Below are 25,122 nucleotides of genomic sequence, written 5' to 3' on the forward strand. Positions count from 1 at the left end.
GCCACTGTCCTGCAGAGTTTAGCTCCAACCCCAATTAAACACACCTGAACCAGATAATCAGACCTTGATTTACAATTTGACCAACTGGTTTATTTCATACTTGACTGGCAGAACGGAGCACGTCGCCCTGGGCAAAGCAAAATCACACACTCACAACGTCACCTGTGGTGTCCCTCAGGGCTCTGTGCTGGGCCCTACACTCTTCTCCATTTATATGCTCCCGCTTGGAAAAGTCATTAGAAGACATGGTATATCTTTCCATTGTTATGCTGATGACACACAGCTTTATCTCAGGACAACCCCCACTTCCTCTGCTCCCTTGCCAGCATCCACATTGACCACATGCCTGGAGGAGATAGAGGCGTGGATGAAGCTCAATTTCCTTCAGCTAAACAGTTCCAAAACGGAAGCCATCTTAATTGGCACACCACATCAACTCTGCTTGTCCACCATCAACAGTATTACTTTCTCTGACCAAAACATCGCCCTTTCTTCATCTGTCACCAATTTGGGTGTTAAAATGGACTCTCAACTCACTTTTGACACCCACATCAAACACCTCTGTAAGACATCATTCTACCACCTAAAGAACATAGCCAAGCTCCGTCCAATACTCAACCTGACAGATGCAGAGAAGCTCGTCCACGCCTTTGTCTCCTCCAGGCTGGACTACTGTAATGCGCTCCTTATTGGGATCTCTAGTAAAAGCATTCAGCGACTCCAATATATCCGGAATAGCGCTGCCAGGATCCTGATGAGGGTGCGCAAGCATGATCACATCACCCCTATCCTGAAATCTCTTCATTGGCTCCCTGTCCCATTCAGAATTGAATATAAGGTTTCCCTCCTCACCCATCAGTGCATTCACGGACATGCCCCCCTTTAGCTACAGGAACTCCTCACTCACCAGACCTCCTCACGCACTCTCCGCTCTGCAAACACAAACACCCTCTACACCCCCAGAACCAAGCTCTGCAGCATGGGTGATGGGGCCTTTTCATCGGCTGCCCCGAGGTTGTGGAATGCCCTCCCTGATCAGCTGAGGGCCCCACAGACTACAGATGTTTTTAAACGAAACCTAAAAACGCATCTTTTTAAAAAAGCTTTTCACTAAATGTATTTTCTTTAGGTTTTACTATTTTTAAATCTTGATTTTTTTTTATTAGATTACTATATGCTCTGTAGCACTTTGAGATTGCCATAATGTAAAGTGCATTACAAATAAAATGTATTATTATATAACCTCCATTGGGCAGCGACCTGCTTGAAACCTTTCGTTTGTCCCCTTACATTCTTAAACAGTTAACATTAGAAGAAATTACTTTGTCCTCCTCCTCTAATCCTTCTCTCAAAAGCATCAAATATCGAGTAATTGAGTAATGAGTTTCTGTTTTCAATGCATACAATAAAAAACATATTGATTTACACATGCATAGATGTCAAAAACAAAATGTATCTTTCATGATTAAAAGTAACTCATGTAAGATTAACAAAATGAATCAAGTATAAGTAGTGGTATTGATTCAACACACATAGGGAAATGATATTTCTCTTAAGACACTCGTACCCTAGGAAGACAGCTTAAAGTTTCCTGGTTTTACTCATATTACTCCTAGGCTATTCTACAAACATATACTATATTTTTCGAATAAAAATTCCAGAGTCCAAAACTTTCCATTGACTTTATTGGTCAAGACAACAAAGCCGAGATGCCTGCAGAACATCTAATAATCCCAATCGCAGCTTCCATCCTCTTTCCCAAACACTTGCCAGTTTCCCAGTTATTTCATTATCTTACTCCTTTCTTTGTAATGGTGGTGCACGTCCAATTCGATTTTTTTTTTTTACTTTATAAGCCTATACTTCAAATGTATCCCATATTGATAGAAAATACAAGTTAAAGAAGAATATACAGATGTAATATTCCTGTACATTAGATAGACTAGTGCATGTTCAATGATTAACCAAACAACGAGCTTGCACAGACTCACCGTTTCTTAATTCAGCTCAAATTGCTCTCAAACCATACCACAAAAATATTGTATATTTCTAATAAATAAAAAAATACTATACTTCCATCTCAGCAGTTCAAAATACACACTGTTGTATAATATCAAGAAAATGCAATTACCTGCCTTGTTTATTGTAGATGCCTTTTTGTTGCACATGCTTAGCCAGTGTATTGGATATAATGCATTGCATTCAATGTTGTTTTTTATTTTGTTTGTAAAAGATGGCTTATATTGTTTTGGCATAGATGTACAGTAAATGGTTATGTATGTATATGTGACTGTGCCAACCCATGTTGAGAGGAGCAGAAAAGTGCGATTATGTGTGTGCGCTAGAGGACTCCTAGAACTTTAAATGAACTCAGCCGTTTTAGTTGAGTTTACTGGAGTTCAAGGACATGAAGAGGTGGATCGCTTGCACCTGCCTGGAGAAGGATCTGGGAAACTTTGGAGGCGTACCAACCTAACGCCTGTTGTAAACAACAGGAGTATAAAAGACTGATGAACTGACTGCCTCTGGGGATACTAATACGCCAGTGCCCCCGACGCCTAGAAGCCCAGAGCTGAGGACAAGAAACCCAAAGCAGAAGATAACACCTTTGATTCAAAACGTGATTATTGTATACTTAAACGATGAAATTCTATTTGCCTTTATATTTTTGTTTATTATAAAAAGAAAAGTAATCTGCCTACAAAATCTGCCTACTGAGACTTAGATTTATGATGCTGGAAGACTTTTAATGAGAACATACCACAGGGGAGTCTTCTGACCAAATTGTAAGTACCTTTTGAATGCTTATGGTTTAGGTCAGATTTGACTTTCTTTACCTTACCTGAGAATAATAAATAAATAGGTAAAAGGTGTTAAGAGTAAAGTACACACCGTAAAACAACACCAAATATAATGAGATTTATCATCGGTGTATCATAGATAGAAAATGTTCACATCTCACTCTTTGTCAGTTAAGGGAATTGCGAATCCAGTTAAATGTCATGTGCAGCTCTTTTTAATCTTTTAGTTCATTTTAGCAGTTATCGATTTAACTGAATTCATCAGTGGTTCTCAATCTGGGGGCCTCAGCAAACTCCCACAGGGGCCCTAATAAATCTAAAAATGATTTGCATTTAGTTACATTAACACAATCTTAATTAAAAATGCTAAAAGAAACTGACATGTCATATTTTTGCTTTTTATTATTACAACAGGACAGCACCACATGTAGATCATCTATAAAATGCCTGAGCAACTTTACAGGCACTGTCAGTGTAGACTTTTCAGTGTAGCCGTTTCAATCTTTATATTAGATTTGTCTCCAATTACAGCTAATGAGAAAGCAATTACATAAATCCTGGAAGTTACAAGCCGTTTGTACACAAGTTTTTTGTTGTGGACAAATGAAAGCAATCTGCCTTTCAAGGTTAGAGCGTGACCGTGACCCAACTGAAATATCCTGCTAGTTCACTAATGTAGTGACATCCTGAGTAAAGGTTTGAGTCATTTTATGGTGATGATTTTTTATAATGTTTTAAAATGAGACAAACACTAAAATAAATACAATGATTTAATGTACATAAATCATATCTACAATTATTACATGAAATATGCAAAATCAGTCTCAGATTATCCTCATACACTTTAACACACAGATTTCAGGAATTTGATTTATTCAGAAACTTGATTTTGTGAGGTGACTCCATCTTGTTCTGTTTCTGGTTTTGGGGATCGATACTTTGCCCAGGGGTGTGGAGTTTCCTGGCCAGGCATGAACTCCAGCCATTCTCTGTAAAAACCACGGAATCCATCAATCTTGTCCAGGTATATGTTCCGTGATTTTAACTGAAGAAAGAAAGATATAGAAGGCATAATTAATCCACGGTAGTTCATATAGAATCTTGCTCAAAGGTGCTGTAAAACATTCACAGATTGCATGTATTCAATTTTACTGAACCCTTTTCACTGAAGCTTAGATGCGTTTTTAAATTACGTTATTAAATAATGATTTAATTAGATTACCTTAAGAATAATACCATGTAATCCTACTTACCTTGCTGCTATTTTATTATTACTCAAGTTGTATTCGGTATATAACATGTGACAAAATACAAATCTTGAATCTTGGTAGATATGAGATCGCCCTCAGTTTCTAACCTTGTCATAAGAAGGAGGATACTGAGCTGCGAACTCCAGCTGTCTGATGATGACATCATTGGGTGGCACTTGCAGTTTGGTCATGTGTAGAAGAAGTTCGTGTAGATAAGTGTAGTCCAAACGCTTACTTGCTTGGCTGATCAGGGCACTGTATATATGAGCATTCGGCACAAGTCCACAAGACTGCACAAAGCAAGACAAAAAAAATAAATAAGAGCAGATCGAAGTTAAAAAAAAAAAAAACCACCTTTAAATATTTAACTCAAAACCGAAAAAAATTAATATTAAAAGAATGAAATTGGTTTTCATACCTCCATATCAGTAAAGAGTTGTATCGCATCTTTCTGTCTGCGGCAAGCCAGAGCAATACTACAGAACGTCTGAGTGTTCAAAGCCAGTCCTCTTTCAACCATAAGGGCTTTTACTTTCTAAAAAGAGAGAAAACAGTTCTTACTTACATTTTCACTTATGCATTTGGCAGATGCTTTTATTTTAATTATGATTTATTTACATATACAGCACAGGCCAAAAGCTTGGAAACATTACTATTTTTAATGTTTTTGAAAGAAGTTTCTTCTTCTCATCAAGCCTGCATTTATTTGATCAAAAATACAGAATTTTTTTTTTTAATATTGTGATATATTATTACAATTTAAAATAATTGGTTTTCAATTTATTATACTTTAAATTATCATTTATTTCTGTGATGCAAAGCTGAATTTTCAGGATCGTTACTCACATGATCCTTTAGAAATCATTCTAATATGATGATTCATTATCAAAGTTGGAAACAGTTCTGCTGCTTAATATTTTTTCATAACCTGTGATAATTTTTTAGGATACTTTGATGAATTAAAAAAAAAAAAAAAAAAAAAAAAAAAGCAAATGTTTTAAAAATAGAAATCTTTTGTAACAACAATATACACTACTGGTCAGTAATTTGGGGTCAGTAATATTTATTTCAGCAAGGATGTGTTAAATTGATAAAAAGTGATAGTAAAGAAGATTTATATTATAATAAATTTTTTTTTTTTATAAATGCAGTTCTTTTTAACCTTTTATTCATCAAATATATAGGCAGCAGAACTGTTTCCAACACTCATAATAAATCAGAATATTAGAGTGATTTCTAAAGGATCATGTGATAGACTGGAATAATGATCCTGAAAATTCAGCTTTGCATCACAGAAATAAATGATAATTTAAAGTATAATAAATTGAAAACCAATTATTTTAAATTGTAATAATATATCACAATATTAAAAAAAATCTGTATTTTTGATCAAATAAATGCAGGCTTGATGAGCAGAAGAAACTTCTTTCAAAAACATTAAAAATAGTAATGTTTCCAAACTTTTGACCTGTACTGTATGCAATTTTAATTATATAATAATAATAATAATAATAGCAATTTGTTATTGTCTGTATTATTATTATTATTATTATTATTATAAGTATCATTAAAAATGCAAAGGAAACGAAATGCTGACAAATGACGATGCTGTTTTCGCCATGGCTAAACTGTAGGCTGCCATGCGCTACTGTTTGAGCTACAGGAATATATTATTTCATAAAAGCAACATTACTGGAACATTATGAACAGATGACTAAATGTGTTTCTAACCTTAGCCCCATACAAGTCTCCAGTTTTGGCCACCCTTCTGATCATAGTGTTGAAGAATGTCACATCCAGCTTGACACCACTCTTTTTGGCCACATTAATCAAACTCTGCATTGATTGGCTACCAGCTTCCATGACATCAGCCAATAGTGTGATGGTTTTTATGTTGGGCTCCAGTCCATCCTTGGCCATTTTCTCCAAAAAACCATCGAGATTTCCAATCAGAGCAAGTCTATCCGAAGCTCTATTCACAGGACCCAAGGCGACCACACCTGAGTGGCAAGTGCTGGGGTCCAGGAGGTTTGGGAGGTGGGAGCTTTGTGTTGATAACTGTGATTGACAGGTCAGAGAGCCACTTGATAATACAGGCAGCCCTTGAGTCTCATCTTGAGATGTGTCTATTCTGCATGAATCTTTTTCCTTTAGAAGGGTGAAATCACTCTCTTTGGCTTGCCCATGGCTCTGCGTGTGTGTGTCTACAAACAGCTCATTCTCAAATGCATCCATATCTAACGGCTGACACAATGTCCCCACTTTGACATTTGTCCGACGGCTTTTCCTTCCACTTGTGAGTTTTGGGGTCACTTCATCCGTTCTCTTCAGCAGTAACGCAGAAGCCAGACCAGGATCACCCATTCCACAATCTCGTGCTACACGCAGGAGTATGTTGTAATTTTGAGTGTCTGGTTTTATTCCAATCCTAAGCATCTGGTGCCACACCTACAAAACAAAAAACAATTATATAGTACTAACTTACTACTAACTAACTTAATTGACCAAAAGTTGATTTTATTAGCGCTTCTCTGATGACGTGTTTTGACTGTGTCAGTGTCTATTTCATACACACGTGGATAAGCTACAACAGATAAATCATTTTAGCAGGGTGGACACACTTTACTGTGACCAAACATGATGTAAGAGTAGCAGTATGTAAAATTTGTATTACACTATGTATTTAATAGGCTTGTTACCTTCTGAAACCCAAACCTCATTCTGACCAGCATAAAGAGTTCAATTACCCAAATGTAATTATCAATACTTCAGTTTAAATTTTCAGCTAAATGAAAACGTTAATTTCGGGTTTTCTGTGTTTCGTTATAAAATGAATTTCTGTGCATCAATGCTAACATGTGTATTAATGCTAACGTGTGTTTCTAGTCCGTAGGTGTGTGTAAGTACCTGTAAAGCCAGCCTGAACCCATGCTGCTTGTCGTTCGCACAGCTAATCAGCAGATAATGAAACGTCTCTTGTGTGATGGGTTGTCCATTTTGAAGCATCTCCTATGCATGCATTTACACACAAACCAAATGATATTACTGTGGTGTTAGAGCAAAAAGAATTCAAAAGCAAAACTAAAATGTGTTGTGAGTGTGACATTAGTTAGTACCCGCAGAATTTGAAAGCACGACTTCAGATCTCCAGCAAGAGCGACTGCTTTGAGCAAAGCATGCCAGGTTATGGCACTGAGAGGGATGTTCTTCCTGAGGAGCTCTTGCTTGAGCTTTATTGCCTGGTCCAACCCCGACTGCTTCCATGGTGATTCTGCACAAGCGTTGAACAGTGCAGTGTATGTAGCATCTGATGGCTCTACCCCTCGCTTCTTCATCTGAGTGAGTGGTAACATTGCATAACATTAAAACAGGGTTAAATTAAGATCAAGTGTGTTATTTATCATCCTCAGAAGCACCTAATATAAATAATGACATCTAAGAGCATCATAATGTGAAGTGTGCATTACCATCTTACTTTATTATACAGCTGGAAGGCTTTCTTTAGGTAGCCCACACGTCCACATCCGCCGATGAGAACGGTGTAATTGTACTCCTCAGCCTGTAGTCTCTCACCTTTGACCATATCATCCTCAAACAGAACTAATGCCTCAGACAGCTAGACAAAAAAAAAGAATAAAGTGTGCATTGGTTTATATGATACAGAGACATTCTTTGATATACAGCCTACTTGTATTTACATGGCACACACACAACAACATGGGAATAGCGTAATAGAGTACCTTTATGGAAATAATACACTTTTAAGGAATATACTTGTGCAAGCTAAATTAATTATTATTATTATAACATACTTAAGGGCAAACTAAATTATGCTTTCAGACTCTTAATTGCATCTTAAATGAAATTAGATGAACATTTATTATAGCTAAAATTTATATTAAATGCATTTAGTTGAAGTTGCAATTTAGTACAATATGTGAACTTTAAAATGTAAAATAAAATAATACACTACAGTTAAAATTATAAAATGACAAGTCCTTTAATATGTTAGACAAAACATCAAAATAAGTGTACTTCTTTAAAGCATGACATTATTAAACCATAATGATTTTAAAAAATTATATACTTTTTACTTTGTAGGTATACTTTGCAAAGTACAAACAGTCATGACAATGTACTCTCGTTAAGTACAATTAAGTGACCTTCTACATGATTATTATAGTTTCATATTAATTATACATGTACAGTACTGCCACAGTAATGATGTGTTATTAAAAATCACGTGTTTTTGACAACGTACTTTGTCCTCTTTGATTAGCCTTTTGCACTGGAGGAAATACCAGTATGTTGTATTTTTCCGACCAGTTTTGGACCTGAACTTTTCCACCCGCGGCTTGTCCTCCTCATCCCTGTATCTCATATCCAGCAGCTCTGAGGATGTCTTGCGAAAGGTTCTTCTGGAGGAGAAATTTCTGGAATAATCACCAAACACATCACTGGGATCTTCCTCATTCACACGATCAGATGCAGATGCGTCTGAACTAGTATTGTTGCTCTCGGTCCATCTAGGAGGTGATAAAGTCACTGATTCACTAAAGAATCTCAAGGGTCCTTGATGCACTCGCTCAGAAGGACGGACAGAAGATCTTCGCTCATTTGAGGATGCTGAAGCCCACTTTATAACATTAACACTTGTGTTCCGTGTGAAAATACCCCACATACGTGTAGAACGCAACATTTTGGCCTTCGATGTTGAATTAAACCCTAGTTACTCCATTTATCACCTTTTAAAATCGAATAAACTGTGATAGAAACCGCTGCTAGAATTTTTCACATGTACTACTGTAAGTCGCCATGATGTCCATAACGGAAGTTTAACAAGACATTACTAATAGATAGAATCACAATCGAGCTATTTATTCACCGCATTCTATGTAATATTCTGTTAAGACTTTTATAATGAGACCTTCTTTTGATCTACATGTACATTAAACGAACGAACTCTCAATTGCATCCAACAAAATAAATAATAAAGATGCGCGGGATCGATTAGTAGGACTTATCGTGTGTTCGCCTCGCCTTCACACTGTTGACACTCCAGCAATGTCACCTCTATCGTGGAACTGCCATCTAGTGACTAATATTGAACATATGTATCGAATAATTTCACGTGACAAGGACAATAAATGTTGTCTAAATACAAATAGGGCTATGCAAGAAAAATCCCTATTTTTACATTCCAAAATGTTTCGATAAGCATTGTTATTGTGAGGCCTGCTTGCACAGTTTGAATAGAAATAATAGAATAATATAGGCAAATTTGAAGATTAAAAAATAATTCCCTCTCTTACTGCAAAATGCATTATTCCTGTATCAATATTAATAGCTTTTTATTTTTTATTTTCTTGGGGTGGCTGCCATTAAATCAAGTGATGAGTGGCATAGATCTGTGCTCTGTATTTTCATTATCACCATGCAACTACAGTCAAACTTTCCCTAAATATTCATGCATTTTCCCTAAAATTCATTCACAAAATTCTTTGATCTTCCTCCCCACACACAAAGTATTAAAAATAGTTGTATGATGTTCTAAGTAATGAAACATTTTATTTCAGTAATCTGTGAGTTGTTTACATATTTTTTTAGATTTGATGTACATTACATTCAATACAGTTAAGTGCACTTCTTTTCACAAGGGTTTACAGACATAGATGTGTATAAATCACTTTGCTGCTCTGAAATGATTATTCATGACATTTAAATTCACTTCTGATTAACTTCTCTGACTTTCCCACTGCAGCTTATGTAAGTATATTTCAAAACAAGATGAATGTGTTTAGTGAGATACTGAGCTGTGTGTGTGTGTGTGTGTGTGTGTGTGTGTGTGTGTGTGTGCGCGCGCGGGCGAGCGTGTGTGTGTGTGTGTGTGCATGTGTGTGTGTGCTCTTGCATCGTGTCAGTAGATTTCTCACTTATCTTCCATGACAGACTGCAGTGCAGGATTTCTAACTGTAAGACTGCTGAGCTGAAGCGCACACACCCACACACTGCAGAGAAGAAGGGCGAAGGCTTTTGTTTCCTCAGCATCTCCTTAGAGATCTCACACACAATGTTTCCATGGAGATGACACTTTTTGTATAGTTCTTTTATGTTGTGCATGTAATAAAAGAATCACACTTGTTCTCAGAAACAATATGTTTCTAAAAGTATCTTCCAATGCATCCAGAATAGCTTCGTCTGTGTTGCTCTCCTACATTTGAATCCCCCTTTTTAAATTCTGCTTCTTTTTAACAAAAATGAGAACTCTGAGGTTTTATAGTGTGACCTAAATGAGGGTAATAGATAATTTAAGGGTTCAGCTTTGCATTTCTTCCAAAATCTCCCGAGGACTTTCTGCCCCGGAGCAAGCCAGTTGTGAAAGCCAGAACTTCAAGAGAAATTTTGTTTTTTGAAGAAAAGAGAACAGTTCAACACTATCCTTTGAAATGCAAATGCAAATGCACAATTAAAAATAAAGGTTCTTTATTGGCATCGATGGTTCCATGAATTACTGAATCTTTCCATTGCGTAAAAGGTTTTTTATAGTGGAAAGGGGTTCTGTAGATTTTTCAAAATCTTCATTACACAAAAAAAAGGACTGTTCTTTTAAGGACTGTTATTTGGGTTAAATATAAAAAGGGTTCTTCTACAGACTACAGTATCACTGCAAAAAAAAATAAAAAAAAATACATAAAGGCAGAGTGCATATAAAGTAGCCAAATAAACCAAACATGGTAAAAAAAAAAGGCCTAGATTTACATTACTGTGGCTTTGAATTAAATAGGGGAGGCTGGGGCTAGTTGTCACAATGGTTGTATCTCAGTAACTTCAACTGTCAAAGTTACACAAATCATGTGTTTTCTCTAGCAGTTTTGTAGGCATATGTTATAGTTTTTAACATAGCCTAGGTTCACTTTAATCCTAAAACCATATTCCTTAAAATAAATTAATTTAATTCATTCATTCAATAAATTATTTTTCAATCATCTATATAAAAAATATTTCAGTGTGACAGTAGTTCACTCCGCTATCAGCGTTTGTTGAACAATGAACTGATTTGAGAATCAATACGCAGAATTTTTCTGTTCCTGGGCAATAACGGTGGAAATGTTCAATAGTTTTGTAGCCAATATTTTAAGGTAGGCTAGGCCTATATCTGTTTATATACAAATGAACCCCATCCTTAGATAGTGTGATAACTAGCCCTGCTGATCAATCGTAAAGTGCGTGATGATTCCGTGTCTTGCGCATGAGGGAGGAGAGCCGAGAGAGAGAGAGAGAGAGAGAGAGAGAGAGAGAGAGAGAGAGAGAGAGAGAGCCGAGAGAGAGAGAGAGAGAGAGAGAGAGAGAGAGAGAGAGCAGAAAACGAGCACCCTCAAATAACCCCGCTTTGGAAAGAGAACCTGGATCGTAATTAAATATAATTCTCTTGTGACAGCGTGAATGACATTGGCACATCAGGTAAGAGACCTGTTATCTTCACGAAAGCGCGCGACTGCTCTGATTGACGTTCACTTATTATCATACTGCGTGAGTCTATCCATTAGTTGCGAATATGTGTAAGGCATCCAGATGTCAAATAACCTTAAAGACAAATCATCCTTCAAAAACATCAGTCATTAATGTGATGTAGTAGCCTAGGCTACTTCAATTCAATATCCCCGCCGTTAAAATTACAGGCTATGACATGGACGCTCGATATTTCTAAAAATAGCTTTGGTGGATCTGTCAGGTGACATCGATGAATCTCGCGTTTATCACCTTGTCCAACTGACCCAACAACATATGGGAGAATAATTCATGCTCATGCATGCTTCAAAGGAAAACAGGTGGAGGAAGAAAGATAGAAGAACCACTGCAATGCTTGGTTGCATAAAACAAAAAAATGATTGATTCTTATTGCACAGCATAGCATACATGCTGTGCAAGTCCGGTCAGTATTTCTTACAGGGAAAGTGTAGTATTTCTAGTACTAGTATTCAGTATTCTGTTTTTGATGTCATGTCAATATTCACTTCAGCAGCTGATAGGCTATCTATTATATTTGTTTATATATTCATTATATATTATATATATATATATATATATATATATATATATATATATATGTATGTATGTATATATATATGTATATATGTGTGTGTATATATATATATATATATATATATATATATATATATATATATATATATATTAAGTTACTAAATTTAAGTTACTAAATTTAAGGCCAACTGCATCTTGACAGTATGAATCTTTTCCCACGTGTGAATTCGGACCTTTTTTCCCAGGCATGTACTCAGAGGAGTGGAGCAGGAATCGGCAGGGTAGAGAGAAGGCTGTGATCACGAATTTCAGCTTTAGTCAGCTGCCAGAGGAGGAGAAGAGGGGTTGGATAAAACCTCACAGTGCTCATGGTGAGTTGCAGATACACACAACACAGAATTACAATTCGCACATACAAAATGCATTAAATTGCACGTGCAAAATGACGTGTATATATTGATGCATTTGATGCATGCATTGAGGTCTTTGTATAAATGTATGATGCATGCATGTGTGAAATAATGCATACATTAGTTTCCAAATTTTTTGTGACATGTAGGTAAACAATAAAATATTTTCATGTTTTTAGTTGGTGTTAAATTTTGATTCATTTTTTTAAGTATTAATTTGTTTTTAATTTGACATTTTTATGATTTAATTAATTATTTGCTTCTAATTAACTCCCTGCAGTTCCCTCACAAACCACCAGGGGTTCACAAACTCCAGGTTGAGAAGCCCTGCATTGGTGCAAGACACCATCATGTACAACACAAAAGCATTCTTGACTTTTACATTTATGCATTTGGCAGACACTTTTAATCAAATCGACTTACGTTGCATTTAAGGTATGCACTTTATCAGTGCATGCATTCCCTGGGAATCGAACCCATGACCATGGCATTGCAGCACCATGTTCTACTGTTTAAGAATGTTAATTTCTATTAATTAAAAATGAGGCTCAGGTTTATCAAGCTGCTCTATCATTCTGGTTGGTATTAATGCAAGCTCATGTCTTCATTTCAGACTCAGAGGAATCCATTCCTGATGATCGCTACCATGGCATCTACTTTGCCATGCTGTTGGCTGGTGTCGGCTTTCTACTGCCATACAATAGTTTCATCACTGATGTGGACTACCTCCACCGCAAATTCAAAGGTTTGATGCAACCAACCTGTCGCACATCACAGGATAGACAAAATTAAATTCACAGAGCTGTGGGTGGAAAAAAGTGACAACTATGCATTGGACAGTAATACTACAAGTTATGCTTGTCAATTCCCCTCTTTTCTATTGTCAGGCACCTCTATTGTGTTCGACATGAGTTTGACGTATATACTTGTGGCTCTCAGTGCCGTCATCGTGAACAACGCACTCGTGGAGAGACTGAGCTTACACACTCGCATCTGTGTGGGTAAGAACATGCAATAGTCGCCCCTTAAAATACAACGATGAAAGGCTCCTCTGCACTATTTTTTACATGCACATTACATTACTCTTATTTATCAATTGCAATATCACTAAATTTCTTGTTATGCATATATAGGATATCTATTTGCATTGGGACCTTTGGTGTTTGTGAGTGTGTGTGACGTCTGGTTGGAGCTGTTTGACACTCAGCAGTCCTATGCTGTTACTCTGGCTGCAATTGCCATCGTTGCATTTGGATGCACAGGTACATTTATACAAGCAATCATGTTCTTGCATTTGGCCTACATTGTGTTTTTGTGATCTGAAACTTTGTCCATTGTCCTTCTGACCTTTGCAGTGCAGCAGTCCAGTTTTTACGGTTACACTGGGATGCTGCCCAAGAGGTACACACAGGGCGTGATGACTGGAGAGAGTGAGCTGAACTTCCATCACTGCATGAATGAAATTACAATCATTATATTAAAATAAATGTATTTTTTTGTGTAATTCTGAATTGAATTTTTTAAGTGATATAGTAAAAATATGGTAATACAATGATTAAATTAGAGGCAGTACAACAAATACAGTTGTTACAAAATATATATATATTTTATTATTTAAAGGGGCTATATGTAGAATTCAGAAACCCTTGTTATTGGCGACATCGGTGGCCATTAAGTGAATTGCAGCCGGCAACTTATTGCTCATGCTCACACTCATGCACACGTAACATGCATGAGACTGAACATGATTCATTGCCCCGTTATACTCAAGGCAAAGTTCTTCTTCGTTTGTTGCTTGGAAGTAAAAAGGAGTGTGAAATACCTTTGCAGCGATATACTGTTAATGAACATCCCGACGCCACCCACACTGCTGAGAGCTACGTTTAGATGACTATTGTAAAGGTAGGGTAGACAATTTTGGAGAGGCTAGCAATAACAAGCTAGCATTGAAAGCATGAGATTCAGCCCTCCCTTCTGAGCATCTCCAAAGCGACACCTCCTCTTAAACACAGAGCAGAGTCTGCAAAGCATTCGCGAGAGACGGCATTAAATTACTTCATGTCTTAAAGCACATAACATTACAATAATAATGAACGTTAACAACTTGTACCACCTGACTGCTGCAGATTAATTTCAGCGTTGATAGTGTTGCCATTGAAACGCAAAAATCTGAGTCTGAGGACATGAACAGCTCCGAGTAGAACGTCATCTAATTACGGCTATAGCTTGCACAGCAGGGTGTGCGGGGGTATGGGAATACATATGTTGACTGGTAGGACATTGTGATTGGACAAACATGTTTTGGTCCTTAGACTTCTACAGAATATATGAAGAGTTTAGATGCAAAAGCCTCTAAGTGCCATCTGAAATTTTCTTCTAGAATGATAATTTTTATGAAGCTCGTATATTTAAGTTCAGTAATTTCACTTAAATGGCAATGAAAATTACCTATTAATTGCCATTTAAGTGAAATTACTGAACTTAAATATACGAGCTTCATAAAAATGATCATTCTAGAAGAAAATTTCAGATGGCACTTAGAGGTTTTTGCATGTGAACTCTTCATATATATACATGTTTTAATATATAGACAACTTTTATTATTAATTGTTATCAGGATGTGAAGAGTGTTCCAACCATTATAACAAAAAGTGTTTATTAAAAAAATTGCCTACCGTACCTTTATTTTCAATGACAAAATAAACAGACAACAAAAATGAGAGCGGTGAAAAAAGCAGTTAAGAAAGCATCTGATCATTGTAATGTGGATGTGTTTGCACAAGCATTGCAATTCACGGATGAGGTAATTAAATTATATGCAGTTGTGATAGTTTGCTTGTAAAGTATATTTGAGACCAAATAGATCTGGTTATGTGAGACTATAGTTTGAATTAATCACTTTGCTTTGCATGACACACTGTTCTGTAATGTACAGAATGTATTTTTCGGCATTATCCTGGACATTGTAGAAGCATTCGTTTCATGTGTCATAGAGCGAAAGAGAGGCTCTCGTGAGTGTGCGTAAACATCAAATCCTTTTGATTTTCCCGGCAAAAACGTCCTTCCTATAAAAATCAGTCTACGGGCTTTCATAGACAGCCTAAGAAGTTGAGGAAGGTCTCGTTTTTTAAGTTCTCTTTACAAACTGTTCACACATTGGCAATAAAAAAGCGATTAATCAATGAAAATTGTTATAGCCCCTTTAACGTAATAAAATTGTATTTAATAAAATCAAATATCTTAAATGTTAAAGAGAGAATTTAATTAATATATGTTTCATATTACAGTAACTGGTGGGGGAAATATCCTTGATTGTCACGAAGATAATGGCACAATTGCAATAAATTTTAGTGGTCCTTTAATACTTTTAATTTTGATAAAACATTTTAGAAAATATAATTTCTTTGAAATATGAATTCACAGAATTTTTACTCATAATGTGCTGGTGTTTGTTTGTATTGCAGTTGATGTGTTTTTTGTCAATTGCTGTTTCAGGCACTGCTGGAGTTATTGTCTCTCTGAGTCGGATTTTTACAAAGCTGCTGGTGGAAGACGAGAAGAACAACACCATCATCTTCTTCCTGTTCTCTATCTCAATAGAGACGCTCTGTTTTCTGTTACACGTGGTGGTGCGACAAACACACTTTGTCCGTTATCACACCGACAGAGCTCGCCGCAGCCACAGCTGGCTCAAAGGACAGATTAATAATGTTCCGACACAGAAGCGCAGTGGCTACCAGATACATTATGACAGCGGTGCAGAGGAAGAGGTAAATTCACACACAGAAGCACTGGTTTGCATTTGACTTTTGGGGACTTTTTGTGAGACGTGGATCCTTCATTCATTGGTTACTGAAAGGTTTCTGTGGGTCTGTCTAACTGTTTTCCTTCTTACATTTAAAGAAACGTTATCTTGCACAAAAATATATAATTTAGGTGTACATGGTGTTTCATAATGAGCTCCCTATGATAACCTTTTTGAATATATATGCACACTTCTGACACAAGGCAATGCCACAATGCACTGTGACAAATCTCAGCGAAAACGTTTTATTCTAGATACTATACATATACATAAATTTTTTTTGAATGATTTCTCAAAAATGTACATTGACTCATGGCATTTCCACACATTAGGATGGAGTGGCGTCAAGCACAGTTGATGAGGCTGATGCAGTTAATCTGAGTAACGGTTCCCATGGAGATGAAATTTATGTCAGATTTGATGTGCCCAAACCAGAGAACAAAGGGACCTGGATCAGTGTGAAGGGTAAGCCATAGTTTTAATCACAACCGCCTGTAACTATTCTGCGTACAGACTGTGAAATAAAGTTAAGTTCAATTAATGTCACATTTTTAGCACTGAAGTATTGTAACATGATGGCTTTCTTCCAGAGATTCTGGGTCAGAGGTGTGCTGTTGCTCGGATGATCTGGCCCTATATGCTCTCAATCTTGGTGACATATTTCATCACGCTGTGTCTGTTCCCTGGTTTGGAGTCAGAGTTACGTAACGATACACTGGGAGAATGGCTGCCTATTCTCACCATGGCTCTGTTCAACATGGCTGACTTTGTGGGCAAGGTGAAATGAAACAGTTTGATGTCATTTACAAGCATATAATATATACATCATTTTAAAAAAGGTAAATGTTTGAAGGCGACACAAAACGGAAGTTTAACTTGCGACAAAATTTTCTTCACTATTATGACATTTCTAAGTGAAACAGCTTGTTGAACAAGTAATGTAGGACGGGACTTGATTTCGTCCTTTGGGAATTGTTTGGATGATTGGATTGTTGTGGTTTGCTACAGGTATTTATAGTTTTCAGTCACGTGACTGGCACGGAGACCTGGAGGGCAAAACTTTCACAGAACTGTAGCTCGAGTCTGTCAATTTTTGCAAGTTTTGGGTTCTTGCGATCCATATAATGCATCCACTGCAGTTTTTCAATCACTTAACCTGTAATAACACCTAAAATGCCTTAAAGTATTAAAACAGTGAAAGATCAAATTTATTGTACACCTTATTGATGATGCATACCATAAAACAGGTGAGCAGATGAGCCCAGAATATGAATGCAACACACTAAATGTTTAAACCTTTTTTAAAGTCTTTTTATGGATTAATAAAAAACTATACATTATACTTTTTATTTCTCAAATTAAAATAAATAGTTTGTGGTTTTAGATATTTCCCTTCATTTTAAGTCCCTAGCTACACCAAAAACTAAATGGTTTCATTTTCTGTCATTAGGCTGCATAAAATGTATGTCAATACATAATAAAAAGAAAATTTAAAGAGATTAAATTTTATACTTTTAATATACTTGCGTTACATTTATATTCTGGGTTCATATGCTTGCCTGTATATTATGCATCATCAAAAGGTGTATATTGAATTTGGTCTTTTAATATCACTGGATTATTACATTAATACCTGGTAAAAATATCTGGTGGTCAATGGAGGAATCCTTGTTTTGCCCTCCAGGTGGGTGCTCCTATAAGCAGGTGGGTGAGACATCATGTGAAAACTATGAATTGCTGTGATTTCATAAGAGAAAGGATGAAGATGTGTCTGCAAGAGGGAGGGGAAGTTATTTTGATTAAAGTTTACAATGGCAAATTCAAAAAAATGTTCAAGGATAAATCATTTATAATAAATAGAAAAACAAGAATTGTCCATTTTAATTTCATGGTGACTTTATTTCTCTCTCGCTCTCTTTAGATCTTGGCAGCGTGTCCGTACGAGTGGGGCGGTGTGCAGCTGCTGGTGTGTTCGTGTTTTCGTGTTCTCTTCCTGCCCCTGTTTGTAATGTGTGTGTCTCCTGTGCAGCGCCCCCTGCTGGCGCACCCCGCCTGGCCCTGCGCCCTCTCCATGATGTTGGGTATCAGTAACGGGTACCTTGGCTCTGTACCAATGATACAGGCGGCCGGCAAGGTGCCACTTCAGCAGCGAGAAGTGGCGGGTGAGTATATCAGACACACATAAAGAGTGAGCGAAATGTGTAGTGTGGTAGATATTCCCCTACACACACCTGACTTAAGTTAAATACCCTGTGATTACCTATACCTATGATTGGTACCAAATTTATTTTCAGAGTCATGACGCCTCGCCCCCTGTGAACACTATCACTTGGGAATGGAAATAAGATCTCTGGTGTTTAGCGTGCTGCAAAGCATTAATCAGACAGACTCCAGACAATGCATTCGAAGAAATTTTTAATCTCTGACCAATCTCAGAGAGAATCCCCACGACAAAAAGAGTACAACAGTTTTAACAGAATCGATGCATGGCAAAGGTGACATGATTCATTGCATATTTCTCTAATATGATTGCCAATACAGCAAACCCCCTCCTCTGTTACTGGACAAAGCAAACTGGATTTGTTTATTACTTAAACTTGTTGCTCAAGTCATGACTTTAAATATATATGAGTGAGCCGTCTAGTCTTGTCCATCTGCATCCCTTATTTCAACATGCAACATTCAACTTTTGCCCCAAGTGTTGGGGACATTTCATTCTCAAAAGCATAAATGTTAATCCTGCAAGAAAAGAAATGCTAGTTATGATTAATCAAAAAAAAAAATCCTTCACAGTAATCATCGAAAAGTAACAAACTAGACTTCTAGAGGAAGCTATTATTATTCAGGAGACTTGTAGGGCTTTAAGTGTTATCAATTATGTTTTGACAAAATAGGTGAAGGCAATTAGCCTGACTACGTCAGACTTCGTACTTCCGCTCAATTTCATTTCGCTCCTGTACTCAGTCTGAGATAGCGTCATAGCTTTCCGTTTTCCTCCGGCCTGAAAACAGCCGGCCAATCAACGAACAGAGGGCGGGCTGAGAGCCGTGACGTAGACGCTGATTGTACCGTGGATGCGGAGATTTACTTCACATAATCTGCAAAAGTCGTTCACAGCCATGTTCACTCGGTATTTCGCTCGATGGTTTTGTTTTCGCATCATACATGTGTTTACAGTGGAAGTTAGATGCGGCTGAGCATGCGCATAACACACGCCATAACCAAACGTTATGTGATTGGCTTACGGGTAACCAATGATTTTAAACTTCAGACAAGCGCCCCCCCCCCCCGCGAGAAAGAAAACGCTTTTCAATTATGCCATGCCAGACTCTGTCTACGAAGCAAAGCGAAGTTACCAGGCTAGAAGGCAATTGTTGACATACAGAATTTTTCAGTTTTACATTTTTCAGATTAGTTTTAAAAGTCAGAGTCAGAGATGATCACTAGATTGTACCTAACACTTAATACCAAAATACCAGCTCTTTATTTCTTAATTTTATCAAAGTCGTGACATTATCACCCACTACCCTTAAAACCACCTGTCCTCAGATCAGGAATCATTACTGAATACTTTTTTAACACCTTCAAAGTCAGTGTCTTGAAGCACAAATGCTCTGGTGAGCTTTGTAGTTTTTGCTTTGTTTTCTAAGTAGGCTAATTGTGCTTATATTTTCTGTCACAATCACCATAATAAGTCAGCACTGTCTCAAATTAAAATAAATATTTTGTGGTTTTAGATATTTTCCCCTTCATTTTAAGTCCCTAGCTACACCAAAAACTAAATGGCTATTTTCTGTTAGTAGGTCCATTGCACAAAATGTATGTGAATACATAATACAGGAAAAAAGTTTTTAAACAGATTAAATCTACTCTGTGTAAGTTTTTAAGAATTGGTGGCTACAAAATTCAAGTAGCCTAAATAAAAATTAAAAATTAAAGTGTTTGTGTCTTACCCTGATTCTCTATATTAAGCCTATGGTAATGATAATTACATACTTTTTATGCTTCACACACACATAGTGTAACTTTAATCTAAAATATAATTCCTTCACAAATAACCTTTTATTTAAGTCCCAGTACTCAAAAATCTATGACAGATTTATAAAATTAATGTGGATAGCGTAGCTCAAATAATTTGTTTTTGGAAGAATTGTTGGAGGCTTTTTCTCACGAGAATAATTGTTTGATCTCATTTCTATCATTTGGAGAAGCAACTGATATACTGAAATCTTATTGTGATTTTTCTCCACTAATTTTGTTTTCTCAATGATTATTTTACAGGGAACACTATGACTGTATCATATATGGCTGGACTGATGCTCGGGTCTGCAGTGTCTTACTCAACATACAGTCTGACCTCACAGGCACACGATACTCACACACTAAAACTCAACAACACACTCACATTACACAGCTATATACCTGGCCACTGAGTTTCTCTCTCACACGTACACTGGTTTGTATGGTTGTTAATTATGTAAGAATAAAGAACATTTCTAAAGACTATTCCTGCTGAAACACCAGTTTAGACCAGAGTTTGCATACTGGTCCAGGCTGGTTTAGGCAAGGAAAGTCTGCTGGTTAAGCTGGTTTGGGACACCAGCATATTAGTGTTTCATTCTGGAAACCAGCATCCAAAACACAACATATGCTGGTGATCAGCTTTGCTGATTTTTTCATCAGGGATGTTAGCTCATTAAAATGTGTTGAGATACCCATTTGCATATTACCCAAGACTGTCTGAATAACTATCAAATTGTTAAATAAATAGATGTATGAAACTTTCTGTCATGTGTAATTTACTGTAAGATGGATATGCTTTAGCTGTACTTTATGACTGGTTGATAAAGCTGTGTTGGTGTCTTAGTTTTAGTTTATGTTTATGACCTTCCACTTTAACTTCAAAGCAATGATAGGTAACAAATAGTTTCATTATTTGCAAAAAGTCTTATTCTGGCCAAAAAGCACCCATTGATACAGGAAGGTGTCATTTGACTGATGTAAAATTGACTATATACGGTTTGCTTTTTGACGTAATTCTAAGGGTCAGGTAAATCTGAAAGTGGACCCTGACAATGATTTATAGTTCACACAGAACACGTTTTTGCTTTGAAAAACACAAGATGCGGGCAATGGAATGGGGAAAAGTTGATCATTTAACTTTAATGCAGTGTTTTTAGTACTTCACGGCATGCACGAGATGCTGCAAAAGACACGAGATACGGGCGCAATGGTCAAACACGTCTAGTGCGTTTACATTGAAAACTATATGGAAAAGTAGCGCAGTGAAATAGTAAAATGCGTTCTGTGTGCATTTTTTGTGTCTAATTTGATGGCACGGATCTCACAAACCTTGCCACATACAGCAACTATTGCAGCCTGGGAAGCTACAGTGCTTGTGCTGGGGTCGTGGAGCCTTTCCCCCTCGTCATTCCGTCATTTGACAATAAAAGAGTGAAAAGGCTAGAAAAAGATTGGAGCTTGTTATTTTGAGGATGCTTATGCTTAAGTTTTTGCTAAAATTTGCAGATTGTTTAGCCTAGTAATTGCAGTTTATCTGTGACCAGTTCAGAGTCAAGACCAGTTCAATCCAATAAAATCCAGCCCATTATAATGAAGTTTTGAGTAATGATGATTTTTGAGTAATCAGGTGCAAATTCACATACAGAAGCATCATTCTGTACGTTATAACTTTTTTATTCTACAAAGTTTGCAGTATTAATGATTTTTATTAGAGGTATCAAAGTTATTAGATTTACAATTGAGACTTTTAAATGATAATAGTTACAGTGAAATGATAATCATTTTCATCATAATTTTACAGATAATTGTCATTATAATTTGTCATTTGATTAAGACACAAGAACATAATATCACTCAATATAGATTCCCCCGAAATGTTTGCAAACATTAATACAACTTTTTTAATGAAACAACTTCAGTGTTCACATTTTCCCCAGTCTGTCTCTAAATCAGCTATGACATCCAGCACAAGGTTTGCAGTGTTATTATCAGCATTAGAAATGATTAGTTTTATGATTCTGACAGGAGATGTTAAATTAGTTCAAATTAAATTATACTAATCTGCATAAAACCACTCAAAATAGTTCCCTCAAAAATGTTTTCAAAGTTGAATTGCTCAATAAGCATTTTAAAGCAACCTCTGTCTGTTTTGTTTTAGTAATAAAACAACCTAAATTCTGTTCCATAAAGGTTTTGTAATTCTCTCTCTAAATCAGCCACAGGCATCCACCTAAGATTGGAGTCATACTCATTTGTTCCAATGACTCCCCCTGACTTTGAACATCTGTTATTCTGATCTAAGCAACAGTATGCAGACCAGAAATGACTAGGCACATTCACTGTGTTATTTATATAATCAGGACCTGGTACCACCCCTGTAACAATGTAAACAGGTTGTGAGAAGCGCCTACATTGACTTTCCAGAAATTGTGCCAGTTTTCTTTCCTCATCCCTCCATAAAGGTGTGTTAAAATGGGGCACTTGTGGAGCAGCATTAGTGAGAGTGAAGGTGGCGAAAGCACAGCTCTGTGATTCTGCCTGGTATACTGGTGCCAGATGACCTTTGTCGAACCCAGAGCGCTTATAATCTCTATTGAGAGCTTGATGGACTCCACGTAGATTTATATCCACAGACCCCTCAGACGCCATGTCTTCTCCTGCTGTTTCATCATCAAGCTGAAATATAGCTTGAAGGACTCTATGTAGATCTCTATCCCCATACGCCATATCTTCTACTGCTTCATCAAGCTGCAATATTATTTGATATATAATATCAAATTAAGAATGCTGGATACAAGAACAAACACAAGTACATCCCTGTTCACACGCAACATTCAACCATCAGCTTTTCCTGCTTTACAACACATGTGTGGGCATTCGTATGTTAGACTAGCAATCTCTCTTTACTTTGGAATCATGTCTACTCATCTAGGTTATTTTATACTGAATTTATCAAATGAAATGCTTATGTGTCTTTTTTAGAAAGTTTCTTAAAATGTCTTAAATGTCACTTCTTTTAACTTCTAGCACTTCACAGAAGCAATTAACTGCATACAGACACTTCTTATTGTCATTATAAAGCACTATTCCAGTATTGTCATGGTATTGTGTTATCATTTTCATTTTCTGTAATAATAAAATACTTTCTCTTATCCTAGCTTACTATGCATCTACGTATGTATTTCAAGTCTTTTAGCTGAAATTATTTAGTAATGGTGTGTAAAACCTTTAACAGAATTAATTTAGATAGAGTAATATTTCACTTACTTGAGGTTCAATGTACCAGCTGGTTCTTCTTTTGCATCTCTTTATCCCTTCAAACCTGTAGGCTGAGTACACTGGGATCTTGTTGTGAGTATCATAATATGTGGCATAATAAGGAACACCATTTAGAGTTTGGCAGATCTGCTTGTACTGAAGTCCATAAAATGTTGTTGGTGAATTTCCATTTGCAAAAAATTGACCACATTCCTGCTCAAAATCTGTCACAACTCTGGCCGAACCACCGGAGAGAAGAAACAGCATCAGCACATGAAGAACCAGCGCCATGATGAAGAGGATGAGATGACAAATTATCAAGATCTCTGCAAAAACAAATACCATATTATAATTTTTATAATTTACTGCTATAACAACTTGTGTAATATATAAATAAACAAACGCTTACCTCAAATTTAGCAGTACAAGTCAGAGATCAAGCTATTAACATTAAATGAAGAGACAAAAACGTGAGAATGTAAGAAACATGATACACAACACCTTCTGTGTAGTAATTAAAGATCTACTACTTACCAGATAATAAAGAATAAAATGTAAATACCAAAGGAAGCTCTACAAATACTATAGTATACTGACACCACAGGCAAGAACACACCGGTGTTGCAGTGAGTTCAGAGAATATTTCTAATCTCCTGCTTTGTCATGAACACTTTTAAGGAAATGTGGCTCACAGTCATGATCCACCAAATATCTCTCAATGGCTACAATACATATTTAAACAAAGTTCCTTAGTCCAATAAACATAATGAAACTAAAAGAGAACACTTTAGTAAACAATATCTGACAATATCTGTGGCCCTATTTATATAAATCCGCCTGACATATTGTTTTTATTTTTATTTTATTTTGCCAGGTGATGTCAGTCAGAACTGCTGACTGGCATCAACGTCGGTTCACTTGGTTACCATTCATGCAAGTATAGATCCTGCATAGACCATGTTTACTTGAATGAGCAAAGATAAAATTCTCCAAAGATGCTTTCCAAGCTTAAGATTTGATTTGTCAGGCTAAACGTTTTCTAGACCTGATAGTGTGCATAAACAATATTGTGTGGCAAAACAGATCAGACAATTTCCCTGACAACTTTCCTACAGCTGCCATATTGCATTTTTCTTATTTGCTTTAAGTTATTTGTTTCTTCTGTATAATGTATCTGGTGATATACAGTTTTTTCAAATTGCTTAGACACTAAAAGTGGAACTTGAGGCTTGGTTGAATTCTAATGTAGAATGCGGTCTGTTATTTCTGATTTTTATTTCTGATTTTTGTTAAAATAGTTTTGAATAAAATGTTTGCTTTTGCAAGAGATGTCTGATGTTTTGCATGTTGTGTGCGTGTTTTGTGGTTTTGTGTGTGGAGTTTCAAGAACTGTAATGTAAAATGAATCTCATGCAGTGAAGGTTAAACAACCACACTCACTGAATAGGGCATTCAATAATCTCTTCTTTTTAGTAGGCATATAATAACTTCCTCTGGTGGTTTTGTTTGATATCGTGCCAGATTTTGTTTTA

At 36.5% G+C, this 25,122-nt stretch overlaps 2 protein-coding genes and 1 long non-coding RNA gene across 3 annotated transcripts in view; 1 reads left to right on the plus strand and 2 right to left on the minus strand.

The window, feature by feature from the left end:
- Positions 1-3,557: 3,557 nt before the first annotated feature.
- Positions 3,558-9,125, minus strand: ptcd1 (pentatricopeptide repeat domain 1). Its single transcript, XM_084392791.1, has 8 exons — positions 8,313-9,125; positions 7,527-7,667; positions 7,168-7,386; positions 6,959-7,060; positions 5,783-6,499; positions 4,470-4,586; positions 4,159-4,341; positions 3,558-3,846 (listed from the first exon to the last, which is right to left on the minus strand). Exons 1-8 carry the CDS (start codon positions 8,748-8,750, stop codon positions 3,673-3,675), a joined length of 2,091 nt encoding a protein of 696 aa, XP_084248917.1. The 5' UTR covers positions 8,751-9,125; the 3' UTR covers positions 3,558-3,672.
- Positions 9,126-11,383: 2,258 nt separating this feature from the next.
- slc29a4b (asolute carrier family 29 member 4b) lies at positions 11,384-21,174 on the plus strand. Its single transcript, XM_084400635.1, has 11 exons — positions 11,384-11,512; positions 12,340-12,465; positions 13,118-13,249; positions 13,392-13,505; positions 13,638-13,766; positions 13,860-13,934; positions 16,000-16,274; positions 16,642-16,774; positions 16,900-17,087; positions 18,231-18,471; positions 20,591-21,174. The coding sequence occupies exons 2-11, from the start codon at positions 12,342-12,344 to the stop codon at positions 20,740-20,742; spliced, it is 1,563 nt and encodes a 520-aa protein (XP_084256761.1). The 5' UTR covers positions 11,384-11,512; positions 12,340-12,341; the 3' UTR covers positions 20,743-21,174.
- Positions 21,175-21,956: 782 nt separating this feature from the next.
- Positions 21,957-25,122, minus strand: part of LOC311285152 — a 5,180-nt gene continuing 2,014 nt past the window's right edge. The window contains exons 2-4 of the long non-coding RNA XR_014626308.1: positions 24,000-24,031; positions 23,600-23,916; positions 21,957-23,080 (exon numbers count right to left, since the gene is read on the minus strand). This is a non-coding gene — a long non-coding RNA (uncharacterized lncRNA). The remainder of the gene's footprint in view (positions 23,081-23,599; positions 23,917-23,999; positions 24,032-25,122) is intronic.

Source organism: Rutilus rutilus (assembly GCF_951802725.1).
Source record: "Rutilus rutilus genome assembly, chromosome: 2".
NCBI classification, from domain to species: domain Eukaryota; kingdom Metazoa; phylum Chordata; class Actinopteri; order Cypriniformes; family Leuciscidae; genus Rutilus; species Rutilus rutilus.